We start from the raw sequence: 17,037 nt of genomic DNA, 5'->3' as shown, positions 1-17,037 counted from the left end.
CCTGAGCATTATTCCTAAGGCACTATCCAGGGGAATAATCTTTGGGTATTCCTTTTCTTCCTTTGTTTCCTCTTCAAATCTTGACTCATGTTGGCCATTTTTAGGAATTTTGCGGCAATTCCTATCGCCCTTAGCAACCAATAAGTGTTATGTAGGGGGTCTGCACCCACCTACGATTTCCGGAGTATTACACCCTTGGTTGCCAATACCAATGTCTACAGGGGGTTTTGGACCTACCACCCACCCGCGAATCCTAGGACTTTTACAGTGGCTTCCTATCGCCCTTAGTTACCAGGAGTGTCCTGCAGGGGGTTGAACCCTTCACCCACCCACATACCCTATAGGAATTTAGATCCCACCCATGAATCCTATAGAAACCGCTTCAGTCCTTCACCGGCCAAGTCCCTCGTGGGAGTTTGGAACCGCGGTTAGAAGACCTCCACACTTGCTTCGGAACTCAAATCCTGGCTCCGAACCTAGAGTCCGTTTCCAGAATTAGGTTCTGTCTCAGTCACACTCTTACATACAAGTAACCGATCCCACCCAACCGAACGGTTTCCCTTATACTCACGACTTCGTTGTCTTCGTTCGAATCTTCATGCACCAGAATTACAGGTCCTTTATACTGCAGTTTTTTCCCTAGGAGCTCCAATCCCTTTTGGTTATTGTTTCTCTTTTGTTCATTGATCTCTGGAGACTGACCTAGACTGCTACTCTTGAGCCACAATCTGTGGGGTGCCCCTCAAAAAGTCACAGTCCAGGAAAGCACAGTGAGATCACGTTGGGGTCACCAAATTGTTATAAACGAAATCAATTTTATTTGGGTTCAATCAATTTAGGCTGAGAAACAATAAGCAAAACAGTGCTGGGTGTGCGGAGAGCTCCCTTAGCTCCACCACACGCACACAGAGTTCTGAAAACAGTGTCTTTTATAGCAGCATCTTGACCAATCTCTTCTCGCCGGATGTTCGTCCTGCTCTTCCTCCATTGGGTCATCTGTGTTACTAGGGTACACCTCCTCCTCCTCTTGGCTGCTCTTTGGCGCGCTTTTGAGAGTCTCAGGGTCTTTGGCGCGCTTTCCTAAGTAGCGATTGCCTCTGCTCCAGGCAGAGTTTTCTAAGAAGTGGTTACATTGTTCTAAAGGAGAAGCACATTCGCCTGTTCATTACAATTGTGATACAGGTTACAGTGGTCACAAATTATTTTAAATTCACACAAGGTACAACAATTATACTTATCATACCATATGCTATTTTGACATGAATCATGCCTATGTTTTCCACATTCTCAACAACAAATACAACAAATACAGACCTTTTAGGTCAACCGTAAGTAAAGTTATAGTAAGTCAGTTCTTAAATCATTCTGTGTAGAAATGTATAATCCAAGCCATTAAGATGCTAATTATTTGTAATTTTTAAAGCAATGTGCATGTTATCAACAGACTCTATCTTATAAAGCTCAGTCAAGACTGAATAATTTCAATTTATGCATCTCCACCCCCAATTTAAAGACTACTTTTGCATCATAGTGTATGTAGCTGTAGTTAGCTTTTCTCACTGATATTGTATGAATTCACTTTAGGACAGAATAAATCTTGTAGTTAAAATGTAATGAATATAAGATATATGACATCCTCATGTGCATTGTGTTTGTCAACATCTTGTAATGCTATCCTGTTATCTGTCGACCTTCTGTGCCTGTCAACATCCTGTTGTCCGTCTACCTTTTGTTGAAACCTAAGCTAACATCCTGTTATCTGTTGTCCTTCTGTTATGTTGAAACTTGAGCCAAAACACCCCAGTGGGGGAAAGACAGATAAAGCTAGAACTGGTTGAAACTGGCCAACTCAGCCAGCTCAGCATTTTCTAGCAAAAGGTGAAAAGTACACCATGAGGAAGACCTACGGCCTTCCTCCCAGAGACCACTGCCCATGTCTCAAAGACCCCTGCCCACAATTCTTGGAGGAATTTGCCCAAGCATGAAGGACTGATAAGCTAATTAACATACGAAGCGAGAGTAGGTGGGGTTAGGTAATGAATATGTATAGGCATTAATGAAATATTCATTGTTTTATGGTATAAATATAAGATAGTTACTTTAGACATGCATGTTAGGCGGAAGGATCCCCCATGCATCCAGCGCTGCCAATAAAGGATACTTAGTCACTAAAAAATTTTGACTTTGTTCTTTAAATCATCACAAAACTTGTGTTGCTGAGCAGAAATTCCAGTTACAATACTGGAGTGCTAGTTTTTGAAAGGAAAAATCGAAACAGTAAGTATGCTGCTTCCTGGCCTCCTCGTTCAGGGACTTCCAGCACTGCCTGCCAGAGGTTTGCGGGCACTTGTTCTACTTTGCATGCGCTGCCCTCTGTATTGTTGAATGTAAGGTGGCAGCTGCTGTGTTGCTGGGGTTTTAATTTTTATTTATTTTGTTGACAGAAGGAAGGTCTGTGGCAGCGGGACAGCCAGCCTTTCCTGGCGGTGGCCTTTCCTGCCACGTGGAAGTGCTTCCCTGTGTGCTCCACAGCCTGAGCAGGGCCGTACCCTCGCCGGTGGTGCCGGGGTGGCTGCTGCCCCGTGTGAGGCCGTGTACGGAACCGTGCCCCTTACCCCCGGGCCTCTCGGGCTGGCGCCGTGGGGTTGTGCTTAGGGTGCACAGTCGGGGTTACCCGGCCTCCCCGTGCAGCTCCCGTTACACCTCAGCCCAGGTCGCGGCCGCCACCGTAGCGCCTCCAGCTGCATCCTGGGGGCAGCTCCAAAGCTTTTGATCCTGTCAAATAACCTTTCCAGGGCACGCAGAGGCTGCGGAGCGGCTGAGGGGCTTCGCCTTCGGGCGGGGCGGGGGGAGCGGCCGTGCGTAACTCGCCCTTCTAGGCGTATTTAGCGCTTTCGGGTACCTGTGGTTTGAAACCGGCACCGCGCTGTCCCTCCCGCGCCAAGCCGAGGGTAGGGCAGGGCCTGCACCCCGGGCAGGGGCGCTGCTGGAGCGCTGCTGCTCCGCCGCTGCCCGCGCTGGGGCGGCGTGAGGGAGCGGGGCCACCGCAGCAGCGGCGCCTCCCCGGCCGCGGGCGGCAGGCGGGGCAGCCCGGGCCACTAGCTTGAGCCACCTCCGGGTTACCTGGGCCCCCGCTGCTGCCGTGCGCTGTCAGCCTGGGGGAGGCTCCTCCGTGTACGCAACAGGAACCGAAATTCCACAAAGTTCCATAAAAGACGCTCTTGGCAGGCCCGAGGCTGTGGAAGGCGCGCGGGCAGCGGCCCGCTGGCGGGAGCGGCGCGGCCTGAGGAGCTGGGGGGCCGGGCCAGTGCGGGAGGGGCCTCGGGTGCGCTGCCGACACCGCGCCGCCTCGCGGCCTGCCCCGCCCCCTGCTCCGCCCCGCGCACGCGCCGGGCCGGCGGGAGCCGCCGAGATGCGGGCGGCCATGGGCAGTGAGTGCCGGCGGGCGCGGGGTAGCGGCTGCTTCCTCCCGGACCCCTCCCCCCCTCCCCGGCCGCAGGCGTGGGGAAGGGCGCCGCACGGGGCTGGGCCCGCTGCTCTGGCGGGGCCCCGGGCCTTGGCCGCTGCGTGCAGCTGGGGGCTGCCGCCTCCTCCTGAGGCGCCGCGTGCGCCTGCTTGTCCCCGCCGGGCCCTCGCCCGCTCCTCTGAGGCGGCCTCAGGGGGGGCCCGCAGGGGAAGCCCGAGCCCGGGTGCGGCCCGGAGCCCTGGGCGTGCGGGATAAGGCCGGTGCCTGCGGCGGCCGCCCGGGCGCTCGGCCTGCGGCGGCCCCGGTCCCCTCGGCGGCCTGCGGCGGCCCCGGTCCCCTCGGCGGCCTGCGGCGGCCCCGGTCCCCTCGGCGGCCTGCGGCGGCCCCGGTCCCCTCGGCGGCCTGCGGCGGCCCCGGTCCCCTCGGCGGCCTGCGGCGGCCCCGGTCCCCTCGGCGGCCTGCGGCGGCCCCGGTCCCCTCGGCGGCCTGCGGCGGCCCCGGTCCCCTCGGCGGCCTGCGGCGGCCCCGGTCCCCTCGGCGGCCTGCGGCGGGGACACGTGCCAGCCATGCTGGGCTCCCGGGGGCGTCCGGCGCGCGCTCCGTGGCCGTCGGAGGAGGGGGGGGCGGGGGTGACGCGCCACCCCGTGTCCCCGCGGGGGCCGGTACCGAACCGAGCTGCGGGCGCGTTCGCTGCGGCCGAGCGTGACGTTCCCCTTCGGCTCCAGCCCTGCGGCCCGGGGAAGCGCGATTAACGGCCTCCTGGCTGCGGGCGCGCGGGAGGGTTGATTAAACTTTGCCCAGGCAGTTGGTCTTCCGGGTTTTGTTTGGTTTATTGAACAGTGAATTTATGCTGAGTATAAATCTGTACGTGTCCGACCTCTTTGAGGGCCCCGGCCCCTGGGGACGGCGGGGACAGCCGCGGGCGAGGGCGGCTCATGGTGTGCCGACCCGCGGGGCTGGTGCCGGGGTGGGGGCTGATGGTGTGCCGACCCCCGGGGGCTGGTGCCGGGGCGCTGGGGCGGGCGCTGCAGCAGCAGGAGAGGGATGCTCGGTCCTGCCTTGAGCTCGCCTGCAGCCCTCTTCCCTTTGCCCCAGCGCCGCGGCGGTGCTGCAGTTTTTTCTGTACCCTGTAGTGGTCTTCGACTGTGCGGTACGGAAGTTTCCTAGAGAAGAGAGGGGCTTTGAAGCAGGGATACTTTTCTTTACGAAGCTAGAGCACTTTTTTTTTAATTTTTTTTTTTTTAAATCATTATTTTTTTTATTAAAAAAAAAAAGAGGGAGACAGTTGTGCCTGAGCAGATGTGTTTTCCTAGTCCCAAGGCAGCAGGGGATTCATGGGAGGCAGTCTGAGGGGTCCACACAAAACTTGGTTTGATCCCTTCTACTTGCGTACTCCAGGAGCCTGCAGACACAAACCCTGCTCAGCCACGCTGGAGGCGTGTTGGCAACACTTGCAACTGGCTCTCAGCTAGAAACCAAATTGTGAAGAAATGATCAGGAAGGATGTTACCGTTATTGGGGTTTATAGCCGTTTCTTAGGCTAGGTATGATTTGAGGGACACAAGCACACTATTGCTGTATGTGGTGCTTTGGGGATTATCCAACGCTCGAGTTTGCTAGTGGTGTTTGAGGGTGTGCGGTGCTCATGGGGTGATGGCTGCAGCAAAAGGCAGGCTCACAAAGCCTGTGGCAAGTGGGGAGGGGAGAAGCAGGCCTGGGTGGCTGGTGGTCTGCCTTTCTGTCACGCAGTAACTCCTGACATTAGAACTTGGGTGGGTGCTGCCGGGGCTGGGTGCTGCTCACACATGAGCTCTGAGCTTCAGCCTGGGCAGGGGGATGGTGGTGTGTGGTTCCCACCAGTGAGCCTAGGTTTGAATGTCCTCACTCTGTTAAGAAACTGTTTCCAGAGTCATAGACAAACTGCAAAGTGAGTCAGAAGTAGTTTGTGTATGTGTTAATATATTTATTTTGTTAAATGCTTATCAGTGAATTCACATTTTGGAGAGTTTTTCCTGGGGGAATTCTGCTGACCAATTTTTTCGTTTCTGGCATTAGACTTCCGCCTGGCTCTTATTCAGCTTCATGTATCTGCTGTTAAATCAGATAACCTTCAACGAGCCTGTGGACTGGTGAGAGAAGCATCAGCTAAAGGAGCAAAAGTTGTGGCTCTACCTGTGAGTAAAGATCATGGTCTACTTAGCACCTCTCTTGGAAACCTCTTTTTAGTGTCACTAACGTATTATACATTGTTGTTTCTCTCAGGATAGCTTAGGTGCTGTGTGAGGCTCCAGACAAGAAAAAAACCCAGGGATTCTATCTAGCAGCACACTTAAGAAGGAAAAAAAAAAAAAAGGCAAAAAAAGAAGCAGCAGGTTGTCTTTTTTTGTGGTGTAGGATTCTGGTTAAGTTTTTGCTGGTTTAAGTCCCAGGCCATTCCATCACTACTAGGTTCTGAATTCACAGAAGTGACACTGCAGTTTGAACCTTTGCTAGGAGCCTTCTATGCTAGAAATGTAGGGAAAGGTGATTTTCAACTAAAGAATATTGATATGAAGAGGAAAGAGAACAGGTATACGGTGACTGTCTTTGCTATAATCATTCAAGATTAGATAGTACATGAGAGACAAAATAGACTTAAGATGTTCCCAGCAGGTCATTTTGATGCTGGATTATGATTAAAACACATTTTTGTGGATTTTTGTGGTGACTGCCTTGTGTGGGAACGTAAATAGCCACTTAAAACTACTGAACATTTCTGATTTCCTTTTGGACTTCAGCTGAATTTTCACATGGATGAGTGTGCTGGCAGCGTGGTGACCTTCCCAGTGCAGCTTTGAGCTTTTTTCCTCTTCCTGGGGTTACATCTGTTGCCCCTGTGCCCTGCAGCATCTGACTCAGGAGCGCAGAGTTCTTCTCTGGGTGAATTTTTGGTCTGGATGTTTTACACACAGAATGTTTTCCTTCCTACCATCACAGGCGGAGCATTAAGCAACCTTCCCAGCTCCTCTGTGCTAGCGCAGCTCGTGGGTTGCAAATGTGACCTTTGATTGTTCTGGCTGGGCCGCCTACTTTGAGATTATCTATTATTTGCTAGTTTCATCATGTGTACAAACACTGGTTTTCCAGACCTATTTAGATGAGATACTCACTTTGCCAATGATAATTTATGCTTTTAGAGTAAAACTTGTCAAACAAGGACAAGTTTTTTCACAGACTTCTGGGAGGTAGATTTTGTTCTGGCTTTAAGATGTTGGGCATGAAATATTCTCATCCCTCCACTTTTTTTTTTTTTTTAAACTCGCACTACATAAAGAACAGAACTTGTACTGACTATATGATCTACACCTCTGCAGAGACATATGGCAGTTTTCCTGTGACATGTTAGCCCTGGTGTCTTAAAGTTTTTTAATTTCTGAACCAGGAAAAATTTGCGTGAGCAAAACAGTTCATAATGTTTATGGATAAAGGAATAAAAACATACTCCATTTGGATCTAGAAATCGATAGAATGCAATTCAAAGATCTGTCCCTGTATTCTTACCACTTTGGAGAGCATAGGGCTAGGTGATCTTGTGCAGACGGTTTGTAGTTTTGTATCAGCATCAATTTATGAACAGGCCCATGCACTGCCACTGCCAGCTCGCACAGAGCTCTGCCTGTTCTCTTGAACCCATGGGTTTAGTACCACCTGCATTGCCACTGCAAGTGGCAAGAAGAAGGTGGAGGCAGCTGGCATTGTTTTCATTTCCTTGAAGTTCAGTCCAACTTTCAAAGGCCAGGAAGCTCATTTGACAGGCTGCAGACACTTCCCTTCCTGCTTTTTCCATCTACAAATGCTGCTGTGGGTTAGCTAGCACCTGTTGGCCCAGAGTCTGTATGTGGGGCAAAACATACCCATTCAGTTATTCCAGTTCGGCAGAATCTGCTACAGTTGTTAAAAAGTATGCTTGAGCAGGTAAGGCATAAATGTTTATTGTGCTGTTTACAGCTTGATTTTTTTTTCTTTCCTTTTTTTTGGAGGGGTGTCTTGTTACAACTTGCAGTGAGCAAAGGTAACAGTCAAGGCAGGTGCTTGAGCTGGGAATCACTTGCCGAAGAGTAGGAGCTGGTACTTGAGTTTGAGGAGTTTGATAGCCTGTTTGTGACCTTCAGCTGCATTCCTTTAGGGGACAAAAAAGTGTGTGTGTATGGGGGGCATGTCTCACCTTTTCACAGAGCTGGCAAATATAATGCAGAGTCGAAGTTCTGGATATCCTGAGCATCTCAAATAGCACTAGCCACCTAGTTCAGGCATCTAAACTGCTCCATTAATCTTACTGTGTAACGATCACATGCCTGGTTCTGAGGGATAGCAAATCTGTAACTAGAGCCTAGGACAGAAGACATTGTTCAGTTGTGTGGAAATGGTGTTTAAAGGATTGTTTTAGCAAAAGCATAAAAGCAATTTTGAAAAATGCATGCTTTTGCAAAGGTCCTCTTAAAACTGAAGAAATCATAGGCTGTGGACGAGCATGAGCACATTTCAGTTTTGAGAGGATCTATTTAGCTTGTAACTAGTCAAATGAGCTGGGTAGAAGTTGGCTCATTGTTCCAATGAGAACATCCCTTGTGATCTTGCTAAGTCTAGACTGATAAATGTGCTAGCCTTGTTACTTGCAGCTTGTATGGCACTCCTAGCTCTTGTTCTGTTTGGCATGTGTTCACACTGACACACCCGCTGCATTTTATCTAATTGTTATGGCCGCTTGATATTTTCAGATTTGCTTATTGAGTTCCTGTAAACTAAACTCGTGTAACTGAAGATTGTATGAGAACATTGATAGAGAGGATTTTGAAATGTCAAGTACATCTCCTTGCAGTGGTGTTGCTAGATTTTAATGTAATTTTATTTTCTAATTCTAGGAATGTTTTAATTCTCCATATGGAACCCAGTACTTTAAGGATTATGCAGAGAAGATCCCTGGGGAGTCAACACAAAAGCTCTCAGAAGTTGCAAAGGAGTGCAGCATATATCTTGTTGGAGGTAGTTTACTCTTAGTGACAGTCTCATTGAAGGGAAAAACAGGCTATGTCTTTTAGTGCCATCGGATCAAAATTCCATGTAATAACAGTGGGCAAAATCTTTGTTCTCACCTTTACAAAGGATCCATTCCAGAAGAGGATGGTGGAAAGCTGTATAACACGTGTACTGTCTTTGGGCCTGACGGTGCTATGTTGGCAAAGCATAGGAAGGTAAGAGGGCAGAACATTGTTATTAAAAGGCTTCTCAGCAGTGGTGCGCAAATGGTTTAATCTGTGCCTAAAGGTGATGTGAATTAGTACAATCTTGCTTTACTAGTAAGCTGTGTACTGTCAGTAAAATTGCATGTAACTTTTATTTGGGACATGTAAACACCCCTTCCAAAGGTGGTCATAAATTTGTTCTGGGTAAGGATGATAAAATGCAGAAGATATAATTGGCTTTTCCCAGATGCTGCAAAAACTGTGGTAAGGAGTAAATCCTGATCCAACTTATCTGTGTACCTTGGTCTAGGTCTAAAACATAGTGCTAGTTAAGTGGGATCAGGATTTTCCCTCAGGTTCCCAAGGGATTTAGCCCTTCTGTTGTCATAAATACTGTTCTTTACATACTTTGTGTGCTGTATGTATGGTTAGTGCAGACAACCCAAGTCCAAGTTCCAGAGTTAAGCTGTGTCTGACACTTGCTCACTGTTGTCTTCCACCCAGATATTGCTCTGTGCCTTCTGAGGCACTACTGCCTGTTCATAACTGCAAGGTGTAGTTTCTGTTCATCTGACTGTGCATACAGGTATCATTCCTTAGGTGAACAACAGCTTATTTCTTTCATGGTGGGGAAAAAAAAACCACAACAAAAAAGAAAACACAAGGTTACTGGGAATAAGCGAGTTGATGCAGAATACCTGTGGGGTGTGGGTATTAATTTATTTTGTTAACTGACTCTACACTTAGCTATACTATTATATCACTTTCTGAAGTACTGTGTTGCCTTCCTTCCATCACAGCACACCAGTCTGCAAGCACACTAGTTGTTTGTAGAATGAGTGCAGGCTTGTACTGTGTAAACAGGAATGAAAAATATAAAATCTGCTGCATTATTAGGAAGCTCCGGTCAGGAACAGAATCTTCCATTGCCAGGGAGAGATAAAGACTGTCTGCAGGGGCTAAGAGGCATCTGCATAGCTGAAGTCATGGGAACTTTATGACTTGGCGAAGGTATTTGCTTGAAGTTTTGCAGGAATGGGACTCAAATCTTAGAGAGGAAAATATCACCTGCTTTAATACACTAAAATCATCCTGAATAATTCAAGACCCTTTGTATGTATCCTTTCTTTTGCAAAATTACTCATTAGATGATATCTAGCAATTCTGCAGGGATTCTTTCCAAGAAGAAGATACAGAGCTGTACTACAAATTAATTGTTATATTCTTAGCTATTCTTAATTACTTTTTATTACTGCATGGGAGAAGGACAGAGCATCCTGTTTGGTAAGCAACATAAGCTTTTGATATGTGCATCACTTGGGTCACAGGGTTTCTATGTTTAAAATGGCCTTTGGGGTTTTTTTTACCAAATAACTTTAGACATGTATATTTCTGTAAAGAAGAAAACTGCTTTAAATTATCTTTAGATGATCTCACAATCTTAAGCAACGTTTAGTTAGGATCCTGACAAAAGCGTAATCTAAGTAACGCTAACTAGAAAACACGTGCCTAATAGGAGGCACAAATAGCAAGCAGAGAAATTGTTATTAATCATATTATAATTACAGGTTCATTTGTTTGACATTAACGTTCCTGGGAAGATACAGTTCAAAGAGTCTGAAACACTGAGTCCAGGGAATAGTTTGTCCACATTCGATACTCGTGAGTACAAGACAAGCCCTCTCTTTAAGGAGCTCTACCACAATAACAGTACAGTCATTCTGGAGTTCCCTTCCCCCTCCTCCTCCCCAGCAGTGGATTTTTAGACAATGATCAGGTTTACATTAGGTATTTGACAGCCATGGCAAATGTAGTTTAAGTTTGTTCTAAGTGCATGGGTCACTTCTGAAACTTTTAAAAAGCAATGTGATTGCAAGAGGACAGAGGAGTAAAAAGAGTTGAAGATGCATCATAGAACTTCCCTTAATAAATAACGGTCCTATTGATTTGTTAAAGAGAAGTTACTGTATTTTTTTTTATAGCAGTTACCTCTTTAAAATGGTTCTTACAAAACACGGCTTGGAAAAGAATATATGCAGCAAGCAGCTACACCAGCACATTGTTTCATGTGAGGATGATATAATCATGGAGACATTAAGTGCAAATCCAATTCCAATGTTCTTGTATCAACCACATCTGATAAAAAAGCAAGACACCTATTCCCCCCACCCCACCTAGCACTGAAAAACTAACACCTGCTGTTTGCTGAGCTCCGAAGGGTCTCGCCTCCCATGGTCAGTTTTTCCTCCTTGCAGCGTGCATGCTGTAAGAAAGTACGTGACGGTAGCTTTAGTCCATGAAGAGCAGTGAGTGCTTTCTTTCCTTGAAAAGAAAATAACTGAAAACCATACAGCTAACTCAGAGGGGAATACATTACACAAAGACCTGATATTACATGATTTTTGTGGAAATGGCTGATTTAAAAGTGCAGGTAAGACTGCTTCTCATAGTCTTCCTCTCATCATGAAGCATGAATTCTCTGCCACAGATGGCCAGTGCTTGTTCCAGATAAAGGGTACACATTTAGCTATAGCTGCTTGTTACTGTGAGACACATAAAATAGCAGATGGCAGGATGGCTACAGGGAGTCTTGTGATTGCTTTTGTGATAGCAATGACTGTTGTCTCTTGTGTTTTGAGAACAGCATACTGTAAAGTGGGCCTGGGCATCTGCTATGATATCAGATTTGCTGAAATGGCTCAAATCTACGGACAGCAAGGTGAGGCTGGGTCACCTAACGGAGCACGGCTAGCCCTAAGGCCTGAGCTATGCCAGGCCGTTTCAGGGCAGTACATGCTGGGCAGTCTGTGCCATCAGGCACGCTAGTCCTTGCCCGGTTACACTAAACCCATCTTGTGCCCGTGACTTTGGTGTTCAGTGAGTGTCTGTCCCCCCTGAGTAACGCCACAGTCGCTCCCCGGTACACATCTGCAGGTGGAGTGATGCGACAGGTGTATCCCCACGTTTGGTAACGCGCCCCAGGGCTTGGCTGACTTAAGTAGTTGCTGTGCATGGACAGACTTCATCTGGTTCCATTTTGGGCAGAGGTCAGGAGGTGCTGAAAGAAACCTCACCTCGGGCGCTCTAGGGTAAACCATCTTTCCTTTCCCTTAACGATGTCCTAACCCAACGTTCCTTTAACAAAGGTTGCCAGCTGCTGATATATCCCGGAGCTTTTAACCTGACAACAGGACCAGCTCACTGGGAGCTGCTACAGAGGGGACGGTAAGAAGGCAGCAAGAGCTTACCCTCCTGTTCAGAGGGAGCTCTGGCAGGCGGAACTGAACCCTTCTTGTGATCCAGCTGATGCTGTGCATCAGAAGCGGTGCTGCAGGGCCCCTCTGCCACTGGAGCCACACCACTCCCCCCAGGCCTTGCATGGGACACCAACGTGACTTGGCTGCCAAGGGGAAAATCAGGAAAGGCTCATCCTTCCCTCCTGCCAGCCCCTCTGCAGTCACGCCCTTTCAAGGGCCTCTTCCCCATGGCTCTAAACAGCCTTCACACAAATTCTTGGGGGAAGAGCCAATAACCATTTGAGAACTGCTTTAATTACAGATAGAAATAGACCCTGAGCTTCATGAATGCAGTATTATTTATTCATTTGGTCAGCACCGATCACCTTTGCTACATACTGAATGAACATGTAATTCATTCTACCCCCTGACTCTGGAGCAGGCGCTAGAGCCTTCTCTTTCCAGGCTCTGCTTTCTCTCACCTCGCTACCACTTGCAGTTTTGGCTCCTCCCTAGAAGGAGATGCATCTTGCCATCTGAGTGAATTCTTTCTCTTCTGCTTTGTTAATTGGTGGTATAAAAAAAAAATTGTACTCACTTTTCCCTCTGCTTCCCTTGTCTTTTTGTGAACAGAGCTGTTGATAATCAAGTCTACGTAGCTACCGTATCTCCTGCTAGAGATGAAAAAGCATCCTATGTTGCCTGGGGACACAGCACTGTAGTAAATCCATGGTGAGTTCAGAAACACACACCCCCAACACAGACCGCTTTCTTGATTAAAAAATGTTTTTTTTATTTTATAAAAATATTTACTTTATATTTCCATCTACTCTTAAAAACGTTGCAAGTGCTTGGTATAAAGCACCTGAGACTTAAGTTGACATTCTCAAAATCATCCTTTAAAACTGACTGAAAAACAAGAAAGAAACTAAGAATAGTTCAACAGTATGTATTATTTAGCATTACTGATCTTTTCAGCTTGCCCCTGAAGTTTGGTCTGTACATCCTGTGCATTGTGGTAATTCTGTGTGCAGAACTGAATCACCTTGAACAGCTTACACAAAACTGTTTCATTTCCTTAAGGAACAACACTGTTTTGACATAAGAAAGAACAAGAACATCATCTTGGCTAGTCTGACTTAAGCAGAAGTCACACAGGTGCACAGGAGGTAAAAGTGACCAAATCTTCAGACAGTTACTTTTCTTTCAAAGGAACTTACTGATTGTTCTCTTCCAGATGATGGCAAAGAACGAAAAGCTTTATCTATGTCTTCAGCTTTTAACGTTATATGAATAAAACAGTGACAGAACACCTAGTGGGAGACACAGTAAATAACGTTCAGTAGATGACGCAGGGTATAAGTGTTGAAAGTGCTCCTGTTAAAAGCCAGCAGGATCTGAAACGAGAAGGTGTTAGTCCTTGCCAAACATGGTTCTCCCTGGGGAAGTTCTTTCCCCTTGAGGCATTGCTCACGTACTGGTGCTCATAGTATCTCTTACCACCATTCTTGATCTTCAGAAACATGTTAAGTATGTGTATGTCACCCACAAAACGTGCCATAGATGAAGCCTGGAAGCCATGTCTATCATGCCAGAGTTACAAATTATGATGTTATTTTTAGGACAGTCCTGTTTCTTCAGCTGTAGACATCAAGGGTAGGAACTCCCCTTTGTACAAACAGCAGCAACTGGACTGATGCCTTGAGACCTCGGTGTTAATGCTGTGAACAAATGTGCTCAATTCTGCAGGGGTGAAGTCATAGCCAAAGCTGGGGCTGAGGAAACCGTTATATACACAGATATAGGTAAGAGTAAAAGATTCCCCCCCCCCCCCACTTTCTTTCTGAAGTACAGGTCATGAGATGAAGAAGAGACAGTTTTAAGTGTGTGGGCTCGCACCTGCAGTTACAGATGATGCAGTGTTCGCATACCTTCAGCTTTGCTAGACTAAAGCAAGAACAAGCAGCACTTGACTGTACTCTTCCAGTTTCCTTACTCCTGAGGAAGCTGCTGCCTTAGGGAAGAGCAAAGCTGCGGCTTCCTTCAGCCCTGGCTGCCAGTCGTGGTGCCCTACAAACCCCCTTCTCCACGAAAGCCCCTTGCTACCCTGCCTGACATCAGAGCAAGTCAGCAGCTTTTGTTTTTGACTGCTTTTCTAATAGCTGTTTCTTCCCCACCCCCTGCAGATCTGAAGAAACTTGCAGAAATACGTGAGCAAATTCCTATTTTAAGCCAGAAGCGCTGTGATCTCTATGGCATAGAGATGAAAAAGTGAAGCTGCGTGAATAGGGAAGGCTCAGTTGGCATAATGGCTCCTGCTTTTGTCTTCGGAAGAATTCCCTTAGTAGTTGTTCCACAATCTACTGCTAAATGTGCCAGTTAAAAAGAACAAAATCAGAAACCAAACCACCTTGGTGGTGTAATTATAAAATTGATTCAAATACAGAAGTTGCATCTCCTTCAGTATTTTGTAGCATTTTACAGCTAGGGTAAAGATGGAGGTGAAATCAGTTCAACACAACAGTAATTGTGATGCATAAAAATCAATGCTAATGTTTAGTTACCTTCTGGGGGCTTTTTTGTAGAACATAGAAATGCAAACCTTGTTTTCTCTGGAAATCCTGCAAATTCAGCTTTGGTATTATGAGTTTTCCTGTGAATTACCGAATAATCTAGAGGCATGATTCTTCCAGCTCCATCCTTAGTTGTGTGCGCCTTAACAGAGTTCCTTGAATACCCAAGTTCTAACTTGGAAAGCTTAAAATGTAACACACTAAGCAAAACAAGGCAAATTCTGCTCTGCACGACTTGGGACAATGCAAGAAGCTGCCAGACAGGACTACTACTGTAGAAGAATCTGTAACAGGTTTTGGCTCATGTGTCGTGCCTAAAATATAATATATAAAGTTATCCTTACTGCAATTCTTGTTTATTGCTGAAGTGATGCAGGTTACTGTTTTATTAAAGCAATTGCATGTCACCACACCTTTGCTCTATATATACTGCATCCTTAACCCAACATCTGAATGGGCTTGAATTCTGGGTTTCACCGGGAAAGGCTGAAGGGAGTCAGGCAAAAGGAGTTAGAAAACCAGTTACACTGATGAAGTCTTCCTGCCCACATTCTTCCAGAAGACAGGTGCTAGAATTGCTGCATTTTTAAATGCATTATTGCTGCCAAAGGCAAACTCCCATCAGCTGCATGGGAAACACTCCTTATTTCTATTGCTCTTGCTGAGAAGACTAACAAACTCATTATTAAAGACAGCTTTAAAATACTTGCAAAAGCAGCCTAGCATTCTGTATAGTTTTGGGTTTGTTTTTTCTTTTCTTTTCATGGAAAGAAGACACCTTGGTACTTCTAATGTAAAAAGAATTTGCAAAATGCTTTTTTTTTTCCCTCCTTGGAATGAAAAAAAGAAGCAACTGCAATTATCCAGCCTTTACCACTAAGCTTTTGGTTTTCCAGCAGCAAAGAGAAAGCAGTGGGGTTAAAGGGAGGTTTCAAAATACAAACACCTGAGGTGGGCAAGGTTTTGCACTGTTCTGGCTAACCACTGGTCTCCCTCAAAACCACCATACCTTTTTATTCATGTTCAGTCATCCTCTTCTCACAGATGCTCTCCTTTTAAAAAAAAAAAAAACCACCACTGTTCTTTTGGCTTCTCTGGAATGAGCTAGGTGTGTGTTTTACAGAGCAAAATTAATGGTTAAATTAAACCAAATCCCTGAAATGACAGGTCACACCACTCCACTCAGTGGCATTATCTATTTAGCTGGCATTTTGTGGTCTCTACTTTTCACTGCATTTTGGTGTACATTGTGTACTGGAACTCTTAAGAAACAAGCCACAGAGCATGAGGTGAAATGAGATTTATTTGTTGAAAAATAAATATAAAAGAATTAACAATTTACCATTTGAGTCAAGTCTCCTGCATTAGGTTAGTGCCTCCTGCACACTCAGCAATCCGTGATGGCCACCACGGGGCTCCAGCTTAAATCACAGCAACTACTGCACATCCATTCTCCTGAACTATTCCTCCCTGCGCTCCCTCCCCTCTCTATACTCGTTTCACATGCAGCAGAGCAGAACTACCTACCACCTTTGGAGGAATTATAGTAGTGCAGGATTCTCACAGGCTGACCACTTGACTTAAAAATGCCAACTGCAGCCTGCAAGAGAGAACCACATCTGCGGCCGGACCCTCCCCCGGCACCCACGTGGAGAGAGATCAGGCGCAAATCTGCCGTGGGCTACTTTGGTGAACTCAGCTGAGGAGGTGACACGAGCTCAGTCCTCTTCAGCCTGCCAGGACAACTCCCGAGCACCTGGTTTTAGCAGGACGTTTTAGGGGTGTCCGGTGTGATTCACTCGGATGCAATACATTTAAATGGGACCATGAATTTTGGGGGGTTTCAATGAGAAAAGTACACAATTGGTTCTCAGCTAGGTAATGCTTCAAGCAGTCAATACTCGGTCTCTGCATTGGTAGAAAACAGGCACTTTTAAGTATCTATATTATACATATGCACCAGTATTCTGTAAGTATAAAAAAACAGCCAGTAACAACCCTGAAACAGCTCCAGAATTTCAGCCTGCAAGACTTTAAATTCTTTTTAAAGAGATGGCAGAAAACACAGCAACGTCTGTTCTATCAGGCAGCATTATTGCCCCCACAGCTGGGAAGCCAGGATAAAGCCACATCTAGGCTGGTCTTCATCGTTCCAGAGTAAGTTACGGTACAGCTCCTCAGGAAGTGTTAGCTCCCTCTCACCTTCTGACTGCCATCAGATCCCAGGAATTCAAGTCACAGCTGCTCATCCCCACTCTGGCAAACCTGCCTCTAACACGAGCAACAGGGATTTCACATGATCAGAATTAAGATGCAAAGACAACCACGTGTAGAAGCAACTTCCCAGATCTCCAAGATACACCAGGTTTATCCAAGTCTTCAGTACTGGCTTCCTACATTATTTCAACAGAGTTGGTTTTTAAATAGCAGTTACACTTGTTTTACTTCAGTTCTCAATCCCTACTAAAGCAAGCTTTTCTCAAAGATCACATGCAGACCTGGCTTAAAGCAAAACTGCCACTACATCAGCCACTTAAATA

At 46.6% G+C, this 17,037-nt stretch overlaps 1 protein-coding gene and 1 long non-coding RNA gene across 3 annotated transcripts; one reads left to right on the top strand and one right to left on the bottom strand.

Annotated features, from left to right (window-relative positions):
* Nucleotides 1-803: 803 nt before the first annotated feature.
* Nucleotides 804-3,264, bottom strand: LOC129735324 (uncharacterized). The gene is made up of 2 exons (XR_008730817.1): nt 3,124-3,264; nt 804-1,137 (listed from the first exon to the last, which is right to left on the bottom strand). It is a non-coding gene; the product is annotated as an uncharacterized LOC129735324 (long non-coding RNA).
* A 108-nt stretch (nt 3,265-3,372) lies between these two features.
* On the top strand, nt 3,373-14,909 carry NIT2 (nitrilase family member 2). 2 transcript variants are annotated; one of them, XM_055701495.1, is made up of 10 exons: nt 3,373-3,431; nt 5,522-5,640; nt 8,368-8,488; nt 8,609-8,697; nt 10,257-10,350; nt 11,333-11,407; nt 11,835-11,913; nt 12,558-12,656; nt 13,674-13,729; nt 14,111-14,909. In XM_055701495.1, the coding sequence occupies exons 1-10, from the start codon at nt 3,413-3,415 to the stop codon at nt 14,197-14,199; spliced, it is 840 nt and encodes a 279-aa protein (XP_055557470.1). In that variant the 5' UTR covers nt 3,373-3,412; the 3' UTR covers nt 14,200-14,909. The 2 variants fall into 2 exon arrangements, with proteins under 2 accessions (XP_055557470.1, XP_014136462.3); XM_014280987.3 differs by lacking the exon at nt 3,373-3,431 and adding an exon at nt 4,496-4,616.
* The last annotated feature ends 2,128 nt before the right edge of the window (nt 14,910-17,037 follow it).

This window comes from Falco cherrug, chromosome 2 (assembly GCF_023634085.1).
Source record: "Falco cherrug isolate bFalChe1 chromosome 2, bFalChe1.pri, whole genome shotgun sequence".
Classification (NCBI taxonomy): Eukaryota; Metazoa; Chordata; class Aves; order Falconiformes; family Falconidae; genus Falco; species Falco cherrug.
The sequence above is the reverse complement of the archived record's forward strand: the minus strand, read 5'-3'. Positions and strand labels throughout refer to the sequence as shown.